This window comes from Rhincodon typus, chromosome 11 (genome assembly GCF_021869965.1).
Source record: "Rhincodon typus isolate 14 chromosome 11, sRhiTyp1.1, whole genome shotgun sequence".
NCBI lineage: Eukaryota > Metazoa > Chordata > Chondrichthyes > Orectolobiformes > Rhincodontidae > Rhincodon > Rhincodon typus.
In genome coordinates, this window is record NC_063342.1 from 28488010 (window position 1) to 28511941 (window position 23932).

Here is a 23932-nt window from a genome sequence, read left to right on the forward strand (position 1 = left end):
ACTACGCATTAAACACTTATTACTGTATTTGCCATTTTGCATGATGTGGAAAGCTGAAGTCTTGGTTATTTTGGTGAATTTTATATATTTCAATTTGTGGTTTGAAAATGTGATCTAAAAGAGAATACTATGATTATTTCAAAACATTCTGAACTACAGCATTTCATATCGTCCCTTTCACCTCTTCAGAGGTGTTTTGCCAGACACGTGGGACATGAACCTGGGTGTCCTGGCTTAGAGGTAGGGACACTACCATTACACCACAAGAACCCTTGAAGCTGCACTATTTTATTTTTTTTCTGTATCCAGAAGTGCTCTGACACACAACTGAATGTTTTTTTTCTGATCCCCAGATCACCCCTAGTATTATTTTTTCCCAACTATTACCCACCACCAATAAATCGCCTGTATTTTCCAATTGAATAATTAACATGCAAAGCCTATGAAGGACAATGCAAAGCATCAAAGGTGAGGGAGAGGTAGGGAGAGGGGGAGGAGGCTAAACCAAAATGGAGTTGGAAGCAACAGCATTTCATTCTGTGTTCTCAGATTTGGAACAGCTGAACTTTTATTCCAACTTCAGAGGGAGTGTAAGATTAGAGCTGGAGCTGATCAGCCGCCCATTGTAATCCCAGTTTGGGTTAACCTTCCATTGACTTTACCGAATTAGATTTCTATAGCGAAAGAAAAGTGTGAAATGTTATGACTGTATTTTGATGAGCAATGCCACTGTAAGATGGAGCATACAGTCTTTGTTTGTGAAAGGAGAGTTGCAGCAGCCTGAATTGAGTGAGAAACGACAATGTCTGCTGTGCTGAAAAACATTTCAATCAGGAAACAAGTAACCAGACAGTAACAAATTATTCCATTAACTTTTAACCTATGAGTAAGATAGAGGAAAGGACAGAAACAATTATAATCAGCATGCAAATTTCTTTACGAATCAGTGTCTGGGGACGGTTAAAAGTCTGGCCTCCATAAAGATGCAGTGCAAAGTTGTCTGCAAATTACTCTTCTACTGAGAAATTTACAAACTAGTCATTATTGTTTGTTTTTTGAAACTGGATTTACAACTAATTTAAAATGTAATGTTACACTGACATGATGGCCTGGGCAAGACAGGGCATGCACAGACTCGTGACTGCTGCCATCTTTGCATTGGGAACATACACTCCACATACTAATATCACCCTTTTCATAACCACTGAATGCTTCAAAGTGCCTTACAGCCAATGAAGTACTTTTGTAGAAACAACAGCAGTTAAATCCAAGTGCTGCCTTCAATTGGAAGTAAAATGAAATGGACAGTATAACTGGCTGCCAATCCATTACCTTAGGTTTAACACTCTCACTGAAGATGGACATTCAGGTGAAATTTCAGCAGGGATGAAGTAATCCAACAACATGAACATCTACACCCTCTTTTTGTTCATGCTGACAGATTTAACAAATATATAATGCAGTTTCTCATGTTGTGGAGAATTGTCTACAGCATTTGATACTGGAATCGTACTGCTGGGAATAGAGGATCGGTGTCTGTTGATTAACAAACATGGAGTCAATCTTTGCATAAAATTCAGCACTTATTTTAATTCAGAGTTTGTCAATATATCTGCTTCCAGTATGTGTTCCCTGATGCCAAATAAGGAACCTGCTATATAAAGAGAAAATGCTGGAGAAACTCGGCATGTCTGGCAGTATCTGTGTAGAGAGAGAGTTAACTTTTCAAGTCCAACATGACCCTTCTTTCGAATGAGACCAAAAAGTAGCAAACAATGTGTATTCAATGTTGTAGCCCTGCCATAAAATATCCACTAAATAAACAAAAGGGGTAATGGCAGGTTATTCACTAGCATTGTTCCTGTCAGAGCTGTAAATGAAAACATCCACAAGGAATCTGCTTGGTAGGAAGGAATGCAGGATATCCGCAGAACAAAAACAAATTTGCTGCCAAGGCAGGAGCTACATTGCAAAGTAGATTGTAATTTCAATTCCCGTTGTTTACCGAACATTTGTAATCTCTTTCTACTTTTCTCATTCAATATATTTCCATCATGAGAATGCTAAATGCAGCTTTAGATGTCAAAGATACTGAGGTTACTCAAAATGGCGCAAAGTGTGCATTCTGGAGTTTTAACTTAAAAACATAATCAATTGAGAGACATTCTAAAAAGTGGTGTAATAAAACAAAGAATTGCAGATAAAAGAATGTTCCTGGAAAAGCTCAGCAGATCTGGCAGCATCTGTGAAGGAAAAAACAGAGTTACTGTTTTGCATCTGGTGACCCTTCCTCAGAACTCCAGAAATTGCTGATGAAACTCAGCAGGAGTGGTAGCATCTGTGGGAAGAAAACAGAGCTAATGTTTTGTGTCTGGTGACACTTGTTCAGAGCTCAAAACCAGTTCTAATGAAGTGTCACTGGACTTGAAACGTCAACTCTGTTTTCTTCCATGATGTGGCGATGTCAGTGTTGGAAAGAGGTGGACAATGTCAAAAATCACGTCACACCAAGTTATAGTCCAACGGTATAGTGTGATTTCTTACTCTGCTTTCTTCCCTCAGATGCTGCCAGACATGTTGAGCTTCACCTGCAATTTGTGTGAGAACATGAAGTATCTTGTTTAGTCTTTATTGCTAGGACAGTACAAGGTGCTTGGACTGGGAACTAATTCAAAGGAGCCAATAAGTAGACATCAGGAGTGAGTTCTTACTTTCACATGTAATTTGTTCTTTCTGTCAATTTTTTTGGAAATAGTTAAATCATCTTGTTGACAGCCATGTATACTGGAGGCTATATTTAAAGGGCCACAATTATGTTATTTAAATATCTCCTTTTTAGTGGTTCCTTTAACACAATTACAGACTGAGGTTTAAAGGTGAGACCTCCTTATCATAGCTCGGTGAGACCTCCTTATCATGATAGCTCAGTGACACACCAGCTGGTGCATTTACCCATTGACACAGACTTCTTCAGAATATTACTTCGATTATTTTTCTTTTTGTACTTGTTTACTTCCTGTGGCAACAGCTAATGGCCCTGCTGGGATTGACATTGCTTTGGAAACATTGGAGAAATGTGTTGATAATTGAAGATGTAGCACATCATAATTCCTGTACCTCGTTTCTCTTCATTTTCAGCTCTGGCTCTTGGAGAATGTGTCCAGGGACAGCCCATGGTGTCACCATCTGGCTTTTATTATCAGGACCAGTGGATGTCAATGACCTGCAATATTCACCGTTTTGACACTCTTGCAAAAATTAAAGAATGCCTCCATAGAAAAATTGTCTACTTGCTTGGAGATTCCACCATGCGACAGTGGTTTGAGAGTTTGACTCAATTTGTCCCAGGTTAGGCTATGTGTCATGTCTCTTTACAGTCGTACAGGCACTGTTCAAAGTTCCTAATTTTGCTATGAACCTCTTAAACTCGTCATTCACAAACTGCAGACTGTTGTCTGATACAATCTCATCTTGCCTTCAGCGCTTTGATCACAGTCACCACTGTGGTGGGGATAAGTGTAAAAACTTCTATTCACCTGGAATAGGAGGAGTCTAACCTGATCAAATATCCATTTCTTGATAGTCAAACATGTCTGATCCCGATCTTTGCCAAAACCTATCTGAGAGACTAGAAGATAATAGGCCTCCGTTGATGTCTGACTATTGATTGCACATGTATAGTAAGATGATATAAAATTCTAATTTTTTTGTAAAAACTCTGATCATCATCCAGGATGTTGCGCATAAGCCTGACATTTGGATACTCCTAAGTGCCCCTTGTGAAATCTACAAAGAAATCTTCCCTCATCTGCTCTTGTTTTACCAGCATGTGATTGAAAATGAGAAGAGCATTTACTATGGCCAGACACTTCCTCTGTTCTTGATTTTGGTGTAAGGGCTGGTGTGTTGGACTGTAATTTACCAACCATCCAAACAGACCCTCCTGATCTGAGTGAATTACACACCTGCCTCCTGGGTTTTCCTGAGACTTGAAGGGGAAAGGGTTCTGGAAGAGAGAGAGAGAAGTCAGGTCCACAGTGGAGGGAGTAGGGGATCGGGTCACAGATTTCAGGTGCAAAGTTGAGGGAGTGCAAGGTTGGGTCCTGGGGATCGGGTCTGGAATGGAGGAAGTTGCGGAGCAGGTTCTGGGGATTGGGTCCAGAGTGGAAGGGGATAGGATCGGGTCCCAGTGATCGGGCATCAGCATTCCTGACACTATTTCACCTCCCAAACAACAACCCCCACCCCGCCCCCAAGTTCCAGGGCGATCAGATTTAACCTGGTGGGGATTCTTCTCCCCATTAGCAACCCTGCTGGAGCTATCCCTGTAGTTGCTTGAGGGGTGGTTCGATATTCAAGTAGGAACTGGGACAGTTCGGTATCGAATGAAGCTGTCGGCTGTTTTTTTTTTGAAGCCTGCCTTCAAAGTTTAGACTGCTGTTTCTGCCAGACCATTGGAAGATAGATGGTATGGAGCTGTCCTTTTATGCCGAATTCCATTCACCTTTAGGAAATATTTGAATTCCCTGCTGCTAAATGATGGCCCATTGTCTGTGATCAACACTTCCAGTGTCTGTTTATTACAAAACTTGCTTGCAGTTTTTCTGTTGTCTTCCCCCTGTTTGACGCATCACCTCTATGCACATACAATCACTTTGAGTGGGCATCCACATTGACTAAGCATGTTGAGCCCATGAAAGGGTTAGCATAGCGTATGTGTAACTGAGTCTAGGATGTTCCTGGCCATTTCCATGAATGTATGGCAGCCTCTTACAGTAATTCTTATCCTTGTTGGCACTTTGGGCACAGCCCCACCAATGCAGCAATGTTGGCATCCATGACTTCTCGCCAACATCTTGAGTTTGGACACTCCTGGATAGCTCTGGTGGTTTTCAGCCAGTATCTGGCAGTGACCTTTGCTTGGGACAAAAGCTGTTGCTCCCCATAATAAAATGCCATCCTCCACGGTGAGCTGGTCTCACTGAGTCCAGAAAGGTTTTAATTCTGGTTGTGATGGTCCTTTTGTTTCCCTCATCACCACCAACTGTTTTAGTTTTGCCAGGACTGGAACTTTTTACGTCCACAGTCTGATATTGTCAGCAGTGACTAGAAGGGTGTCCAGAAAGTTTAAAAGCAGAAGGACTCTTCCAGTGGCAACACCACCAGCTGTGTATCTACTAGTGTGGAATGGCTCACGGTATCCACATTTGCTATTTGGCCTCTTGGACTGTGTTCTGGTTGTAATAGTATGTACTTAGAATGAAAGCCCACTGCTGAATTTGAACTGAAGCTATGGACGGCATGGCTTTGTTCTCTTTGAGTAGCTCTAGTAGGGGTTTGTGGTCTGTTACCATTACAAATTTACATTCATAAAGGTATTGGTGGAACGTTATGACACCAAAGATGACCACCAAACCTTCCTTCTCTGTCTGGATGTATTTGCGCTCTGCATCAACAAAGTCTGGGAAGCATGTGCTTTCTTTCCTTTTTGCTGGGCTATCTGCAAGCCAACTCTACCCTGATACCACACAGTGACCCACCATATCTCACTTGGGATCATAGTGTGCCAACACCTTAGACGATGATAGCTGCTTCATCGCTTCCTTAATGGCTATGCCTTGGCTACGAAACCATTTCCGAGACTGACGCTTTTCAACAGCAGACGTAAGGATGCCAAGATGGAGGCCCAGTTACCTATGAGCTTTCTGTAATAATTCACCAACTCAAGGAAAGACTTAAGCTCTGGTACCAACCTGGGAGCTGGGGCACCTTTAATCGTCTGCTTTTCATCTTCCAGAGGATATAACCTGGTCTTGTCAACTCTGTGGGCAAAATAGGTAACTTGGGGTGCCTAGAATACACGTTTCTCCCTTCCAAGACGTCTGCCTGCCTTGGAGATAAGTCTAAGGAGAATGCCCAAGTTCTCCAATTCCTCTATACTGGTCTTCCCTCGTAACAGCATGTCAATGGCGACTTGGGGTAGACCCTGCAAAGTGTTCACCATTGTCTGTTGAAAGATTGCTGATGATATGCTATGGCAGTCTCATATATTGGTACAAACCCTTATGAGTATTAATTGTAGCATGCTTCTGGGAATCCTTATCTAACCGTAATTGCAGAAATGCATGGCTCATGTCCAGCTTTGTGAAGGGCAGCACCAAAACCCCATAGCCCCCAACCAGCTTTGCCTCTAAGTCCTCTACGTGAGGTATGGGGTATTTATCCAGCTGTGAGAAGCAGTTTACTATTTGTTTAAAACTCCCACAAAGGCAATTCGACCTTCATAATCGGTACAACTAGTGCTTCCTATTCCACAAAGTGAACTGGTTTGATGATTTCTTCAACTTCAGCCTCCTGATTTCTGCCTCTACCTTTGCACATAAGGCAAATGGCACTGGGAGGGCTTTGTAGAAACATAGAATTGCATCCTGGTCAACATGCAAGGTGGCCTTGGCTCCTTTGATAGATGCTAGGCCTTCCTGAAAAACTTCCAGGTATTTAATTAGGACTTCACTCAGGCAGCCATTTTCTAATTAAAAAATGTTGAGCCAATCAAGGTGAATCTTTCTCAGCCAATTCCTCCCCATTAGGCTTGGGCCTGAGCCTTTTCCTACAATTAGTGATAACTGAACCAGCCTCTTCCCATACGAGACCGGAACCAGAGTTGTACTCTTAATCAGTAAATGTTTCCCGGTCTAGGTTCTCAGTCTAGCCGAGGTCTTACGCAAACTTTAGGGTTGGAGTCCAGAGGAAATTCTGTTAAAGACTGGTTCTGCAGTCACTGTAACAGCCATGCTAACATCAATCTCCATTAGAACCAGGTGACCATTTCACCAGATGTTTGTTTTGATTGGTTCTGATTTGGATGTTGCTCAGTAATTTGACTGCTGTAAGCCAGATGTAGGTGGACTTTCCAGGGTGTACACTTTCCTGGATACTGGCCTATGAGTTCTATTACTCAATTAAGGCTTAGTGGGCCTCTTTTGCTATCTCAAGTCTGCACACCGGCACAACTACAATGGCTTGCCAGCCCGGATCCTGAAGAAAATGTTAACTGTTTGCCTTTGTTTTGGGGTTTTGCTGTGGACTGGCCTAATGTCCCTGTGTTCAGGGGATATATTCTGAGTGAGCTAAGCAATTGCCTTCCCTCAAGCGGTGTCCCCAAAGTTCAGTCAGCCTGGTGAGAGTCTCCACTTCCACTGACATACCCTGCATTTCATATACTTCACTTGCTGCATTTTTTCAAATGATAAAGCCAGTTGCAGTTCCTGTTTGAAGTCCAGCTGGGCTTCAGCTAATAGGCACTTTTGCATGGTAACATCATTAATTCCACATACCACATGGTCTCTCAGCATCTCATTAAGGGTTAAATCAAAGTTGTATGCCTCTGCCAGTCAGCTTAACCTCGTCAAAAATCCTGGCACAAATTCCCCTGGTTCTCGAACTGCCAAGTAAAACAGATATCATCTCAGAATTAGAGGAGGCTTGGGTTGTAATATCCATTAACTAAATCTGTCACCTCTTGAAAAATGTTAGTATCTGGTGCCTCGGGAAACCCGAAGCTCCTAAAAACTGAAAAAGCTGCGGGTCTATAAACTGTCAAGAGAATTTCTCGTTGCTTTTCACCTGCCCAAATGAAATTTGCCCAGAAAAAAACTATTGCATTCTTTTCACATGCTGGGCCCGGTTTTCAACAACAGGATCGAATAATGGCGTAATGCCAGAAATGCTTACCCTAAATCAAGACAATTGTTGAGTGTGAATTTCTCCAGAAGCATAGTTTTATCTCTTGCTATCAATAAAATAACTCCACAGAGACTGGTATCCCATCACCGTGTCATCCTTTATTTACATATGTGTAGTACTTGACACTGGTCCACTTTCCTGAGAGCCATCTCTCAGAGTGAGTAGAACCTCTGGCACTCTGGTTAATATCTGTCAGCCAGGGCTCCCTGATTGGACCAGGTTAACAGCCCCAATCAGGGACCTCATATTTTGAGGTCCACCTGGCTGACATTGTCACAATCACTGCATATTTAATGATCAGTACTTTCCATGAGTAACTATTTACTTGACATCATCGGAACCCTCCAAATTGTCCAATTTAAATGGACGTTGTCCTGGCATGGAGGTCTTGTTCTTGTGTGGAGGCCTTCTTCGTCTGTGGCGTCCTGGTATTCCACGGACCTGACAGGCAGTCTTGACCAGGAGTGGCGGTCTCAGCCCAGCATGGAGGACTTTTTCGGCAGAGGCTTCCAGTCTGGCATTTCAGCTGTCCAGCATTTCAGCCTTGTTCCAGAATGGCAGTCTCATCCCGGAATAGCGGGCTTGTCCTGGCTGTGTCTTCAAGGTATTCCACTGTTTCTTAATCAGCTTTCCCCGAAGACCAGGAGCTGTTCACTGAACTGTGCTGAAATATATTTTAATTTTGCTTTTTTTAAAATTATTACGTATGACTTCAGTCATTGATGTTGATGCCATGCCAGGGTGACTTAGACAACTTTTCACTGTATTTTCCATGTACAAGTGACAATAAATTTCTATTCTATTCTATACTAACATTTCAGAGGGTTCCAGGTGTAGAGGAATTGCTGTGCAGTTAATCAAGTCATTAACAAACAATAATCCAACTTAATAAGCACCTCACTACTGCTGGGGAGAGTCTCGCCTCAAAATGGTGGCTCACTGGTTAGCGCTGCTGCCTCACAGTGCCAGGGATCCAGGTTTAGTTCTAAGCTTGGGCAACTATCCGTGTGGAGTTTGTGCATTCTCCCCGTGTCGGCGTGGGTTTCCTCCAGGTGTTCCAGTTTTCTCCCACAGTCCAAAAATGTGCAGGTTAACTGGATTGGTCATGCTAAATTGCCCAAAGTGTCCAGGGATGTGCAGGTTAGGTGAATTAGCCATGGGAAATGCAGGGTTACAGAGATGGGGTGGGTCTGGGTGGGATTCTGTTCGGATGATTGGTGTGGACTGAAGGGCCGAATGTCCTGCTCCCATATGATAGGGATTCTATGGAAGATGTAGGAAGTTGATCCTGATGTCGAGACAGGCCTTACTTGAATTCTCACACAATGCTGTCACATTTCTCACCATAGCCTGTGTTGTTCAGGTCCCATTGGATTCTGTTCAATGCAAACCTCTCCAACATAGACAAAGGGCAGTTAGTTTGAATGGTCAGCTACAAGATGGATACAGATTGGAGCCACTCACATTGTTATCTGCCACCCTAGGTTACAACAGGAAAGTCAAAAAGTACATCGCCACAGCAACTCTTGGGACCACTTGGGGCATCATTTGCTAAATCAGCTGGATGGCCCATGTGGGTCAAAGTGATGCCAACAGCCCATGAGTCCAGTCCCCATTCCGGATGGGGTGGATTTAGGATATGCCTTTCTGTTCTAGCTGTGGTGGTGTGGCACTGTGGATTAGACTTATCTTCAGGCAGAGAACTCAAGGAGAAGAAGAAACCTAAGAGGCGGCAATTTTTCCTGGTGCAGAGGGCAGAAAAAAATGGGCCAGTATTTTTTTTGATCCAACTTGGCCTTGGAAATTATTTTGGGATTTCTGAGCTTCCCAGCGAGAGGCATTAGCCCTGTCACTGCAATAATTCATGTTTTCAGTGCATCTACTGATGAAATTATGAAGAAAATTCCAGTCTCTTCTTAAATTTTCTGGAAAATTGTTCAGTGGATGTTCAGGAAACACGGGGCTATGTTCTGTTTCCTGACCATGGAGAGTGAGCTATTGTCAAGAGAATAGAGGTCAAATGCACTCAGCTAAATTCATTTTCTTCAGGTTTGAGTAGCTCATGATGTTATGTGGATTTGGTGGCTCTATTAACAGCAAGAAGGCCAGGAACCTGAGGTGCACCTGCAAGCCTGAGATATGGCTTTGTCTGGGAATCATGTTAATGCTACAGGACAGTAAATATATGCCAGGCCTCAGCCTGGAATAATATGTCAGATGTTACAGTTTTCACTGTATGACAGACAGAATTGTGGACTGCATTCCTAGACGATTAGCAAGAATATAGAATGCCATATAATAAAAACGCAGTTTGCCTTTCCATGTTACTATAAATGAACCGACATGATTATATATTGAGTTGGAATGTGTTGTGGAAATGATTATTTATGAGCCACTCCTGTTGGCATCAATGTGCAAACTGTTCAGCAACTTCTGAGCTTGTGAATTTCTGCAAGTTGCTGAATGGTTTATACTCCTGCATTGTTAGACCATAAGACCATAACAAATAAGAACAGGAGGAGGCCACTCAGCCCCTGAAACCTGCTCTACCGTTCACTAGTATCATGGTTGATCCAGCATTCCTCGTATTCACTTTACTGTGTTTCCTGTAACCTTTGGTTTCCCTCAATAGAATCAAGACTCTGTCTATCATGACCTTAAATATACACAAGAACTATTCCCCCACAGCTCTTTGTGGCAAGGATTTCCAAAGACTCTCAAACCTCTCAGAGAAGAAATTCTTCCTCATCTCTGAAATTGGCATCCCTTTATTCTGAGATGATGCCCTCTGGTCCTAGACTCTGACTTGAGAGGAAACATCCTCTCAGCATTTACCTTGTCAAGTCCATTAAGAATCCTTATATTTCCCTCCCCACCCTTATCTGCTTTCCGGAGGGACTGCTCTCTCTGCGACTCCCTTGTCCGCTCCACACTCCCCACTATCCCCACTACCCCCGGCACCATTCCCTGCAACCACAAGAGGTGCTACACCTGCCCCTACACCTCCCTCTCACCCTCAACCCAGGCCCCAAAAAAACCTTCCATAATAAACAGATGCTCACCTGCACATCCGCTAATGTGGTCTCTTGAGTCCGCTGTTCCCGAAGTGGCCTCCTCTACATCAGGGGTGACCAAACGGAGGCTTGGAGACGGCTTTGCGGAAGACCTACGCTCGGTTCGCGACAAATGACAACGCCTCCCAGTCATGAACCATTTCAACTCCCCCTCCTACTCCCTGGATGACATGTCCATCCTGGGCCTCCTCCAGTGTCACAACGATGCCACCCGGAAACTGGAGAAACTGCACCTCATATTGCGCCTTGGGAGCCTGTAACCTAATGGTGTCAATGTGGACTTTACTAGCTTCAAAATCTCCCCACTCCCGACCTCATCTCATGACCAGCTCCCCCCTCTCATCCCCACCTCCTTGACCTGTCCGTCTTCTCTCCCACCTATCCACTCCTCCCACCTCACTGACCAACCTCCACCCCCACTTCCTACCTACACTCACCCTTACTAGCTTCATCCCCACTTCCTTGATCTGTCCGTCTTTCCTCCCACCTATCTGCTCCACTATCCACCTTCTATCACTGCCCCCCCCAACTATTTATTTCAGAGCCCCCTTCCCCTCTCCCATTTCTGAAGAAGGGTCCAGATCCGAAACGTCAGCTTTCCTGCTCCTCTGATGCTGCTTGGCCTGCTGTGTTCCTCCAGCTCTACACCCTGTTATTCCAGGCCCGAAATGTCAGCTTTCCTGCTCCTCTGATGCTGCCTGACCTGCTCTGTTCCTCCAGCTCCACACCTTGTCATCTCAGACTCCAGCATCGGCAGTTCCTACTATCCTTAAGAATCCTGTATGTTTCAATGGAATCACTTCTCATTTTTCTAAACTTCAGTGTGTGGAGCCCCAGCTTGCTTGGATTTTGCTCACAAGTCAATCACTCCATACCAGGGACCATCCTAGTGAACCTTCCGGTGGCTCAGCGGTTAGCACTGTTGCCTCACAGTACCAGGTTTGATTCTATTTGGTGGGGGGGAGCGACTGTCTGTTTGCACATTCTCCCCATGTCGGTGTGGGTTTATTCCGGGTGCTCCGGTTTCCTCCCACAGTCCAAAGATGTGCAGATTAGATGGATTGGCCATGCTAACTTGCCCATAGTGTCCAGGGATGTGCAGGCTCGGGGGATTAGTCATGAGAAATGCTGTTTGGAGGACCGGTGTTGGCTCGATGGTCTGACTGGCCTGGTTTCCACACTGTACGGATTCCTTCCGCAGTTTTTCTCCATTTCTTTTCTCCATCAAAATGGAGAGCAAGACATATAGATTAACAGAGCTAGAGAACAAAGCAATGATGTGGTGGAAGAGAAACAGAGTGATATTTGCAGAAAAATGTTTTTTTCTGTTAATAGCAATTGGGTAGAATCGGTAAAAAAAAGGTTGTGCTGTGAGATCAATAACTAATTAATTTATTTAGTTGACTCTGAATAAATTTTTATAAAATATCGCACGATGAACATTGATGTTCACCAGGATGTACGTCCTCTGTGTTCCCAGAGAATGATTTTCAGTCTGCGTTCACTCAGTCAGATTGAAGTATTCCTCACACGGAGGACTGTGAAATCTGACACAGTTCATTCTCACCAGTCTCGCCAGTTAATTTTGAGGTCAGATAGACCAGCATTGGCAGAGCACCGGGAACAGGCCATCAGTCTTGCTGTCTCTTCATTGGAGAATGGTCCATAAACTTAAGGTGAAGAAAGATAAAAGAAGAAATTATTTGCAAAATAGGTGTCAGTAAATAATGAGATATAGGGTTGGTCCTTTTGTCTATGATTACTGCTAGGTGCCTCTGTATGATTCATGTCCCTACTCAACAATCACAAAAATCTGTGGCTTAATTTTGAGTTTTGCTGATGGAAAAGTTTTCTCGAAGTTTCATATCTGTTAGCATTAGGAATATTACAGTTTAGCATTTTGAGTCTTTAGTTTTCTATTTTAGATCTCAAGATATTGGACCTTGGAAATCCTGTAAAGGTGGGCCCCCATCTTGCTGTGAACTTGGAGAACAACATTGTGGTAGAATATCGCCCTCATGGTCCTCCGATCCAATTCAACTCCATTGCAAGCCAGCACCTGCAACTCATTTCAAATAAACTGGACGAGATTACAGGAGGGAAAAACACAGTGATAGCCATTACCTTAACGGTCCATTTCACCCCTTTTCCTGTCAAAGTCTACATTCGGAGAATACAGAATGTCAGGAGGTCAATTCTACAGCTACTTGACAGGAATTCAGATACACTGATTGTAATAAAGACGGCCAATGTGCGGGAATAGCCCCCACAGATCATTACCTATTACAGTGATTGGTACGCTTATCAGATTGATTCAGTGATGAGGAAGATGTTCACAGGCATCAATGTGGTATTTGTAGATGCCTGGGAGATGACAATAGCACGTTACCTTCCTCACAATATACATCCCAGCAACATTATTATAAAGAATGAAATAGATGTGTTTCTTTTATAGGTGTGCCCCTCTATACAAAGATAGACAGTGTATTCTCCTTCTTCTGGCAGTCCCTCAAAATGAGGAGGACACTTCCCCATGGCAGGGACCTAAGCATGAACTTTTAATGTGGAAGGTTGTTGAAATCCTGTATTATCATGTTTGGATTATCGTATAATGCAAAACTTAAATAACACCATTAGGCATCTTAGACAGCACTATAGGTATCCATAGTGTTGCTGCTCCTGCTGACGTCATGGAGCCTGAATGACATAGAATGGCATGGCCAGTTTGTGTGCTGTGAAGCATGCTGGGAAGGCCACATGTGCAAGTATGTTTGGTCTGCACCGGAAGCCTCAGGAGTTGCCATGAAGATGGCATTCAATCAGATTGGATGCTGAATAAAAACCGAAAGAACTGCGGATGCTGTAAATCGGGAACATAAACAAAGTTGCTAGAAAACCTCAGCAGGTCTGGCAGCATCAGTTCTGAGGAAAGGTCACCAGATCTGAAACGTTAACTCTGTTTTTCCCTTCACAGATGCTGCCAGACCTGCTGAGCTTTTCCAGCAACTTTGTTTTTGTTCCAGGTTGGATGCTGATTGGATTCTTGTTTCTGAAACCTGCTCCACAGTTTCACAGGCATCCAGCAACAAAACGTACAGACAGAGGACCAACAGTGTTCTGCAAAGGTCTTTTCATGAGCATTTCTCCTGCCTTCACTTCAACCAGAAGCAATGCCCGAGGTGACTCAGGGTCAACAAGAAGCTCGTTATAGAACAGTGCCACATCCAAACCAACCTGAACCCTGGGATCAGGGAGATGATGGCACTGCCAATGACTGTGAAAACGACAGTGGCATTTCTGGATGAGAATGGATGCTATTTTCAACATTTGCTGTTAAGCTCCATGTTGGGTGTGTGGAGCCAGCCATTCATTCAAATGTGGAGGTAGCCTGTTGCTTCCCCTGCACTAGAAAAACACATTCCTACGAACCATTAATTTTAACAAACCTGATCAGAAATTGCACATACACTACCTGCTAATCACGATTGGGTACGATCTGTTCATGCACTACCTGGCCAATCACGATTGGCTGTGATCTTTTCATGGGAAGAGCTTGAGACTTAGGCATGTATAACTAAGAGGAAGAGCAATCAGGAAGAGGTTGCTGAGCTGAGCAAAATTGGAGGCTTGGGCTGTACATACTTCAATGCAAGAAGTATAACACATACGACGGATGAACTTAGAGCTTGGATTAACGCTGGGTTAATGCTTGGATTAATTAATTATGATGTTGTTGTATCACAGAGACATGGTTGAAAGAGGGACAGAATTGGAAGCTTAATGTTCTGGGATACCCATGTTTTAGGTGAGACAAAACACAAAGCAAAAGAGGTGGGGAGTTGCATTACTGGTTAAGGATCATATCACAGCATTGTTGAGGGAGGATATCCTGGAGGGACCTTGCAGTGTGGCATTATGGGTAGAGTCAGGAATAGGAAGGGTGCAATAACAATTCTGGAATTTTACTGCAAACCTCTGAGCTGCCAGTGGGAGATAAAAGAAGAGATGTGTAGTCAGAATCTGGAAAGATGTGAAAATAACAGGGTTGCTGTGGTGGGTGATTTTAACTTCCCCCATATTGACTGGACCCCCTTAGTGCTGGGGATTTGGATGGGGAGCAATTTGCTAGGTGCATCCAGGAGGATTGCTTGAAACAGCATGTGGATAGTCCAATGAGGTGGGGGTGGGGGTGGGTGGGCTCATACTGGACGTGGTATTGGGAAATGAGATCGGCCAGGTGATCAAAGTATCAGCGGGGAACCATTTTGGGCATAGTAACCATAGTGCTGTAAGTTTTCAGATACTGATGGATAAGAATGAGAGTAAACCTCGGATGAAGGTGTTAAATTGGGGGAAGGTGAACTATAACCGAATTAGGCAAGAATTGGAGAATGTGGATTGGGTGCACTTGTTTGAGGGGGTCAGAGCCTAGGAATCCGGCACCCCCCAACAACTCTTTCTCCGGTATTTCGATGATATCATTGGTATTGCTTCCCCTTCTGGTCCAGAATTGGAAATGTTTATCGAGTTTGCTTCCAATTTCCACCCTGCTCTCAACTTCGCCTGGTCCAACTCTGACTCCTCTTTCCCTTCCTTGACATGTCTGTTTCCATTTCTGAAGATATACTGGCCACCAATATCCACTGCACACCCACCGACTCCCATAGTTACCTTGACTATACATGCTCACACCCTGCATCCCGAAAAAACTCTATTCCACTCTACCCGTTCCTCTGTCTCTGTGTCATCTATTCTGATGATGCTGACTTCCACAAGCGAGCCTCCAGAATGTCCACCGCTTTCTTCAATCGAGGATTCCCCAGCACCGTTGTTGATAGGGTCCACAGCTGGGTCTGAACCATCTCCCGCACTTTGGCCCTCAACCCCTCTCTTTCTTCCCACAGAGAAAGGGTTCTCCTTGTCCTCACCATCCCACCAGCATCCACATCGAGAGGATCATTAGTTGCCATTTCTGCCACCTCCAGCGTGATGCCACTACTCGACACATATTCCCTTCCACTCATTTGTCAGCCTTCCACAGGGACTGTTCCCTCTGGAATACCCTGGTCCATTGTTTGTTCATTCACAACACCACCCCACAGCCTAACGATACCTTCCCCTGCAACACCAGAAGGTGTAACAGCTGTTCGTTCACTTCCTTCCTATTCAGTATCCAAGGGCCCAAACACAACTTCCTGGTGAAGCAGGTTACCTGCACTTCATACAATCTCGTCTATTGTATTCGCTGCTTGTAATGTAGTCTCCTCTACATCGGGGAAATAAAGTGTAGACTGAATGACTACTTCATAGACCACCCACGCTCTGTCTGGAAGAAAGACCCTGAGCTTCCAGTTGCCTGCCACTTCAATACACCACCGTGTTTCCTGGCCAACATCTCTGTTTTAAGCTTGCTGCAGTGCCCCAGTGAAGCTCAGTGCAAGCTGGAAGAACAACACCTCATTTTTCACTTTGGGACCCTGCAACCTTCTGGACTCTATATCAACTCTCCCATGTCCTTACCCCAACCCCCACACACCAGGCCTTGCTACCACATAGTCTACTATTGCACACAACCCATTGTTGGACACTAACAGTCCCCGTTAATAGCTATTAAACCCCTGGCCAGATTGCTATCCATACCTTTGTCTATCCAACTGTCCTTGTGTCTCTTTAGGTTCTAGCCCTACCTCTCCTTTACTCCTTACCCACTTTCCCCAACCCATCTTCTGCATATAACCAATACTTTCCTGGCTATGATCATTGAGTCCTAGAACTGTATAGCATGGAAACAGACCCTTTGGTCTAACTCGTCCATGATGACCAAATATCCTAAATTAATCTAGTCCCATTTGCCAGCATTTGGTCCACATACCTCTAAACCTTTCCTATTCATATACCCATCCAGATGCCTTTCAAATGTTCTTATTGTACCAACTTCCACAATTTCCTCTGGCAGCTCATTTCATAAATGTACCACCATCTGTGTGAAAAAGTTGCCCCTTAGATCTCTTTTAAATCTTTCCCCTCTCACCTTAAACCTATGCCTTCTAGTTTTGGACTCCCCCCACACACTCCCCCCAGCCAAGGGAAAAGGCCTTGGCTATTCCCCCTATCCATGCCCCTCATGATTTTATAAACCTCTATAAGGTTACAACTCAGCCTCCGATGCTGCAAGGAAATAGCCCCAGCCTATTCAGCCTCTCCCTATAACTCAAACCCTCCAACTCTGGCAATATCCTTGTAACTCTTTTCTGAACCCTTTCAAGTTTCACAACATCCTTCCTTTTGCAGGTAGGCTAGAAATGAATGCAGTATTCCTAAAGTGGCATAACAGCTGCAACATGACTTTCCAACTCTTACACTCTATGTACTGACCAATAAAGGCAATATGTCAAATGCTTTCTTCACTGTCTTGTCTACCTGTTTCAAGGAACTATGAACCTGCACTCCAAGTCTTTGCTCAGCAGCACTCCCCAGGACCTTACCATTAAGTGTATATCCTGCCCTGATTTGCCTTTCCAAAATGCAGCACCTCACATTCATCTAAATTAAACTCCATCTGCCACTCCTCGGCCCATTGGCACATCTGATCAAGATCCCATTGTACTCTGAGATAAACTTCTTTGCTGTCCACTACACCCACCAAGTATCATTGAAACGTTCTCACCTCTGACACCATATTTAAACCCCACCTCCAGAGCTGTGCAGATGTTGCAAACCAGGAACAGTGTGCTGTTTGATTTACATCATTGAGGACAAGTACAGAAAGGAAACATACCCTCTCACTTTGCTGACAGACACCTGAAGGTAATTGTGCAGAGGGTGGTTGAAAGGGGCACTGTTCTGTAGCTGATGGACGACCCCAGGAGGCCATATAAAACAATAATTTGCACACCCAATGGAAATTTAATTCTCCCAATATGTAATAACATTCTGCAGCATTTGAAAAGTCAAAAGTTCATTCAAACAGAATCAGAGAATTATATAACCTAATACACTTGATTTCTGAAATATCATTTCGTGCTGGTTAGACAGCCACATTCTATGGAAAAACACTGCAGTCTGTAGTAAGAATGAAACAATATTTCAGAATTCCAAACACTTTGCAGTAGTATAGTTATATGATGGATTCAAGGAGGAGCTCTCTTCAATTCTGGAGCAGAGTCAAACAGGACTCAAAACATTTACTCCATTTCTCTCTCCACAGATGCTGTCGGACCTGATGAGCTTTGGCAACATTTTTCAATTCAGTCTGCATTATCTGCAGTTTCAATTTTATTCGAATGATCCATGAACCTTGGATACATGACTGAAACTGTTGGTTTCTGAATAGTATTTGAATGCAGCTTTGTGCTGATTCCTTTCCAATATCAGAACAGACAGCAAGTAGCTCCAGGCTCTGCTAATTTCCCACCTCAAGTCTCTACTGTCTCAAAACCCTCATTTCTAGAAAGTATTCTGTACTTTGCTGTAAATTGAACAGGAATTTCATTGTACATTCGTGAATTGCATCCACCTATGTCTGAAAATATGGTATCAATGGAAAATGAAAAATGGAAAAAATCAGATTCTGGCACAACATCGGAGCAAAAGATAAGGCTGAAGCATTTGCAGCAATCTTTAGCCAAAGGTGCCAAATGGACGGTGCATCAGTGGTCTCCAACATCACAGATACCAGTCTTTGGCCAATTTGATTTACTCCATGTGATAGAAAGAAATGGTTGGAGGTACTGAATACTACAAAGGTTATGGGCGCTGACAATAGTCTGGCAATTGTACTGAAGAGCTCTGCTCCAGAACTTGCCACCTCCCTAGCCTAGCCCATCCAGCACAGTTACAACACTGGCATTTACCTGACAATGTGGAAAATTGCCCAGGTATATCATGTACACAAAAAGCAATGAAAGGTGCCACCAAGAGTGCTATCAAGGAGCACCTGCTCTGTAATAACCTGCTCAGTGACATCGAGTCTGGGTTCTGCCAGGGCCACTCAGCTCCTGACCTCATTATAGTCTTGGTTCAAACATGGACAAAAGAGCTGAATTTCAAAGGTGAGGTGAGAGTGAAGCCCTTGACAAAAAGGTCACATTGGACAGAGTGTGGCATCAAGGAGCAAAACTGACATCAATAGGAATCAGGATGCAGGCTCTCTGCTTGTTCCAATCATGCCTGGCACATAGGAAAAGATTGTGTTTTTTGGAGGTAAGTCATCTCAGCTCCAAGACATCCCTGCAGGAATTCCTCAGAGTAGTGTCCTAGGCCCAATCATATTTAGCTGCTTCATCAATCACCTTCCCTCCATCATAAGATCAGAAGTGGGGATTTTCATCAATATCTGCACAATATTCATCATCATTCACAACTTCTCAGATACTGAAGCAGTCTATGTCCAAATGCAACAAGATCTGGACAATATCCAGGCTTGGGCTGACAAGAGGCAAGTCACATTTGCACCACACAAATGACAGGCAATGAACTTCTCCAATAATAGACAATCTAATCGCCGCCTCTTGGCATTTAATGGTGTTACTATCATTGAATCCCCAACTATCAATATCCTGGAGGGTTACTATTGACCAGAATTTCATCTGGACTTGCCATATGAATACAGTGGGACTGCAGGTGCACTTGCAGTAGAGGTACTCCAGCAGTTCAAGAAAGCAGCTCATCACCACCTTCTCAAGAGCAACTAGGAACAGGCAATAAATGCTGGTACAGCCAGCAATGGTCACATCCCCTGAGTGAATAAATGAAAAGAAACCTCTCAAAGGAGACAGACCTGTTATCTTGGGTCTTCCAATGGACTTAGTAACAAGTGGCAGAACCTTATAGGGACCTGAACAAGGTGGGCTATGGCAGGAAAACTGGCAGAATCATTTGAGAAGTCTGGCAAGGCTGATGTCAACATCACCAGCAATCTGTTCCATGTATTAACTAAGTTTCAGGTGAAATGCTTGGTTTCTTGTTGGGGAGCAGCAAGATAAATAAGAACATTGCATTTGCAAGTCCAAGACTAAAACTGGTAGGTCTGGCAGCATCTGTGGAGAGGGAAACAGTTAAAATTTCGAGCCCAATATGACTGCTCCATAGAAGTGTCTCTGCTTTTATTACAAGAAAAATGACTAGGGCACATAATCCAAGCTACTGGTTTCATCCAGATACCAGAAAATCAAGGCCATTAGTGAATTTTCACCATCAAGGTGCATCAACAAGCTTCAGAGGTTGCTTGAAATGGTAGGGAATGTTTATGCCTCAAGGCCAGGATCAACAATGGTGTTGCAATGTCAACCAGGAAAGAGTATTGACAAAAACAAACAATTCCTGACCCCACCAGGAATCTGAGCACATAATGATCCACATCTACCAACCATAATAGCACCTGATGGATCTTTAACAGGATGGTACTTTATCAGGTGCAGGAAGATGGAAAGTTACAGACCACTCTACAATGCTTCTGGATCACTCACTGAGGTGGAGCAACAGGATGTAATAACCAAAAAGTTGACTTTAGCAGTAATGTGGGCATGTAAAAAATGTTCAGATTGTGTCATGGGCCTACAGTTTAAAATAGCTCACAAACCATTGGTCATCATTCTGAAATACAAAAGAGTTACAAATAGTTGTTTGCTAGTATAGCACCTGCATATTACTGAATAAAGATACATTTAGTTAAAACTACTTTTTCTTCCATCTTGTTGGTCAAGAGCACACATATCTCCAAAAGAAAGCTATAAATATACTTGTTTCATCTGCATGTTCCTGGAGTCGCAGGAAACAGGCGAGTGAAATGGTAGTGCTTGCCTTCATTGGTCAGAGCTTTAAGTATAGGAGTTAGAAACATCATGTTGCGGCTGTTCAAGACATCGGTGAGGCCACTTTTGGAATACTGTGTACAATTTTGGTCACCCTACTGCAGGAAGGATGTTGTTAGACTACAAAGGGTGCAGAAAAATATTTACAAGCTTGTTACTGTGACTGGAGAGTCTGAGATATAAGAAGAGGCTGGATAGGCTGGGACATATTTCCAGAGTGTCGGAGGCTGAGGGGTGACTCTGTAGAGGTTTATAAAATCATGATGGGCATAGATAAAGTGAATATGGTAGGGGAGTTCAAAACTAGAGGGCATAAGTTTAAGGTGACAGGGGTAAAGATTTAAAAGGGATTTGAGGGGCAATTTTTTCACACAGAGTGTGGTGCATGTATGGAACAAGCTGCCAAAGGAAGTGGTAGAGGTAGGTACAATTATAATATTCAAAAGACATTTGGAAAGTTATGTGAATAGTGTTATGTACCAGACCAGACCCCCTTGAAATATTTTAAGAAGGTAGCCTGGACCCTAAATTTTTCATATTTTAAGCGCAAATATAAAGTGCTGTGTTCCAAATGCAATGTGACTGGTCAAACTACTTGATGTTAAGCAAAACAGAATTTATTTAAACACTATAGATAAAATACAGCAAAAGAAAGAGGAATTTGGAATAACTTAAGTCTATTGGAAAACTTAACAGATACAGTACCTAATTAGCTGCTCCAATATAGTAATATCCCAGAAATACAACCTTTGACAAAAAGGCAAATTCAGAAAAATAGATTTTGCCTCACATGCAATCTAACAGCCTAGGAACAGAACCTGCAGCTTTTGCCTGTAATTGAAAGCGGGAAAAATTACTCACACTTCTTCAAGTCCACATCAGCAACTAAAAACCTAAAAATTAGAAATCCTGGTCGAAGTGAGCTGGTCACACCTAGCCAGGCTGCTTCTATTTTTCCAACTTTGAAAAAAAAAACCTCAAGGCTCACAAGCTGTTTACTCTTGTGGTTTTGGCAGACTGCTCCAAACCCTACCTTACAACCTCTTTTCAAAAATACCAGGACAAAATAACCTCTTAAAGCCATAGCATCATCACACCTCCCTCCTTAAAAAAAGAACAATCAATATTCAAAGATGAATTCATTTTTAAAAACCCTTAATCTTACATTACAATGCATATACATTACATTGACTCTAAGCATGCAAATATTCACTACTACAGTCTATTTCAGAGATAGCAGGAACTGCAGATGCTGGAGAATTTGAGATAACAAGGTGTAGAGCTGGATGAACACAGCAGGCCAAGCAGCATCACAGGAGCAGGAAAGCTGATGTTTTGGGCCTAGACCCTTCTTCAGAAAAAATTACCAATTATCCCAGATGCATTCCTGGCAATATGAATGTTGAAATGCTGTTGTAATGCCAACACCAAGATCAAGGTTTCCTTTTCAATTGTGCAATATTTCCATTGATGATCATTCATTTTTTTTTTAAAATACCCAATGGGTCTTTCCATCTTCTTGTCATCTTCTTGCAAGAGATAGCACTGACACCTCCATCACTTTGTACCATTGGCACCTTGAATAGCTTTGTGTAATTACGTGTGGCTAACACTGGGGCAGTGGTTAACACAACTTTCAGGCTGTCAGATGCCTTCTGACAGTCCACCATCCACTGAAATTTTCTGCACTTCTTCAATAAGTCAGTCAGTGGATCAACCACACTGCTAAAATTTGGTACGAACTTCCAATAAAACCCACTCAATCCCAGGAATTGTAGTACTGCCGTCTTCATCGATGGTACAGGAAATTCCCCTATAGCCTTTGTTTTCACATCCCATGAGGCCAGCTGTCCATGCCCAATGACATGGCCCAGGAACGTGGCTTGGGCTTTTGCGAAGTCACTCTTAGCCAGGTTTATCACAAAACCTACCTGCTTAAGTCAATCAAACAATTCTGATAGATGCCATAACTGTTCCTTCCATGAGTGACAAAAAAATCACCAGATCGTCAATGTACACCACACAATTGGGTAATCCGGAAGTGACTTTATTGGTTCGTTTTGGAAATGTGGCTGGCGCATTTATCGTACCAAATGGCATGATTTTAAGTTGATATTGTCCATTCAGTATCATAAAAGCTGAAATTGTCTTCACTTTTTCGGATAAAGATACCTGCTAGTATCCTCTGAGTAAATCCAACTCAGAACTATAAGTTGCTTGTTTCACCTTCTCAATACAGTCTTCCAAGATGGAATAGGATAGGAATCAGACTTTGTAAATGCATTGATTTTACGATAGTCCACACATTATCATTGGGTACCATTCAGTTTTTGTGCCCTTACTATGGGTGAGCTCCATTTGCTGTAACTCATTTCAGTTATGCTGTCTTTGAGCATGTGTTCAAGCTCTGTTTGAATCTGTGTCAACTTTAGAGGGTTACGTCTATAAGGATGATGTGTAATTGGAACAGCATTTCCTATATCTACATCATGTGTAATTAGATTAGTAATTTCTAGCTCATTTCCACAAATCTCCCCATGTAATTGTAATAACTGTTTCAGGCATTTCCATTTTCCTCTGGAAGGTAACTCAATAATTTATCCCAATTTTTGAGAACTTCCTCATTGTCCATGTTAATTTGAGGAATGTTTCACCCTGAATCATCTGAACTTGATTTTCCACTCTGTATTGTAACCAGTAACACATTCTCCTTTTGCTTTCCTTCCCGATCAAAACACCTTCTGAGCATATTCACATGACATACTCTGTGAGATTTCTTTCTATCTGGCATTCTTATCAAATAATTCACCTCAGTCAATCTCCTTCTGCTTTGATAAGGCCCAATAAACTTTGCTTTTACAGGTTCACCTACCACTGGAAGTAACACTAATACTTTATCTCCATCTGCAAAATTGCAGATTTTTGATTCCTTGTTTGATTCCTGTTTCATCTTTTTAAATGCTGTCTAGCCAACTCACCCACACTGTTTAATCTCTCCTTAAAATTTGACACATAGTCCGTATATGTGGTCTCTGAACTCTGACTCACTAATTTTCTTTCATTAATTTCAGTGGTCCTTTCACCACATGCTCAAAAACTAATTCAAATGGACTGAATTTGGTCGAGTCATTTGATGCATCCCTAATTGCAAAATGTACAAACGGAATTCCTTTAATCCAATTTTCTGGATAGTGTTGACTATAAGCCCTCAACATGGTCTTTAAAATTTGATGCCACCATTCTAATGCTCTCAGCGATTCTAGATGGTACACAGTGGGTTTGAATTGTTTTATTCCTAAG

General features: G+C 42.9%; 1 protein-coding gene and 1 long non-coding RNA gene across 2 annotated transcripts in view; both read left to right on the top strand.

Annotated features, from left to right (window-relative positions):
* LOC125484374 overlaps positions 1–3518 on the top strand; it is a 32336-nt gene extending 28818 nt beyond the window's left edge. The window contains exon 5 of the long non-coding RNA XR_007263195.1: positions 3139–3518. This is a non-coding gene — a long non-coding RNA (uncharacterized LOC125484374). The remainder of the gene's footprint in view (positions 1–3138) is intronic.
* The window catches only part of LOC109929418 (NXPE family member 3-like), a 456754-nt gene extending 443464 nt beyond the window's left edge, over positions 1–13290 (top strand). Inside the window, 1 exon segment of the mRNA XM_048603068.1 lies at positions 12746–13290. Within this exon segment, the coding sequence (XP_048459025.1) occupies positions 12746–13083 (338 nt within the window). The 3' untranslated portion in view covers positions 13084–13290.
* The last annotated feature ends 10642 nt before the right edge of the window (positions 13291–23932 follow it).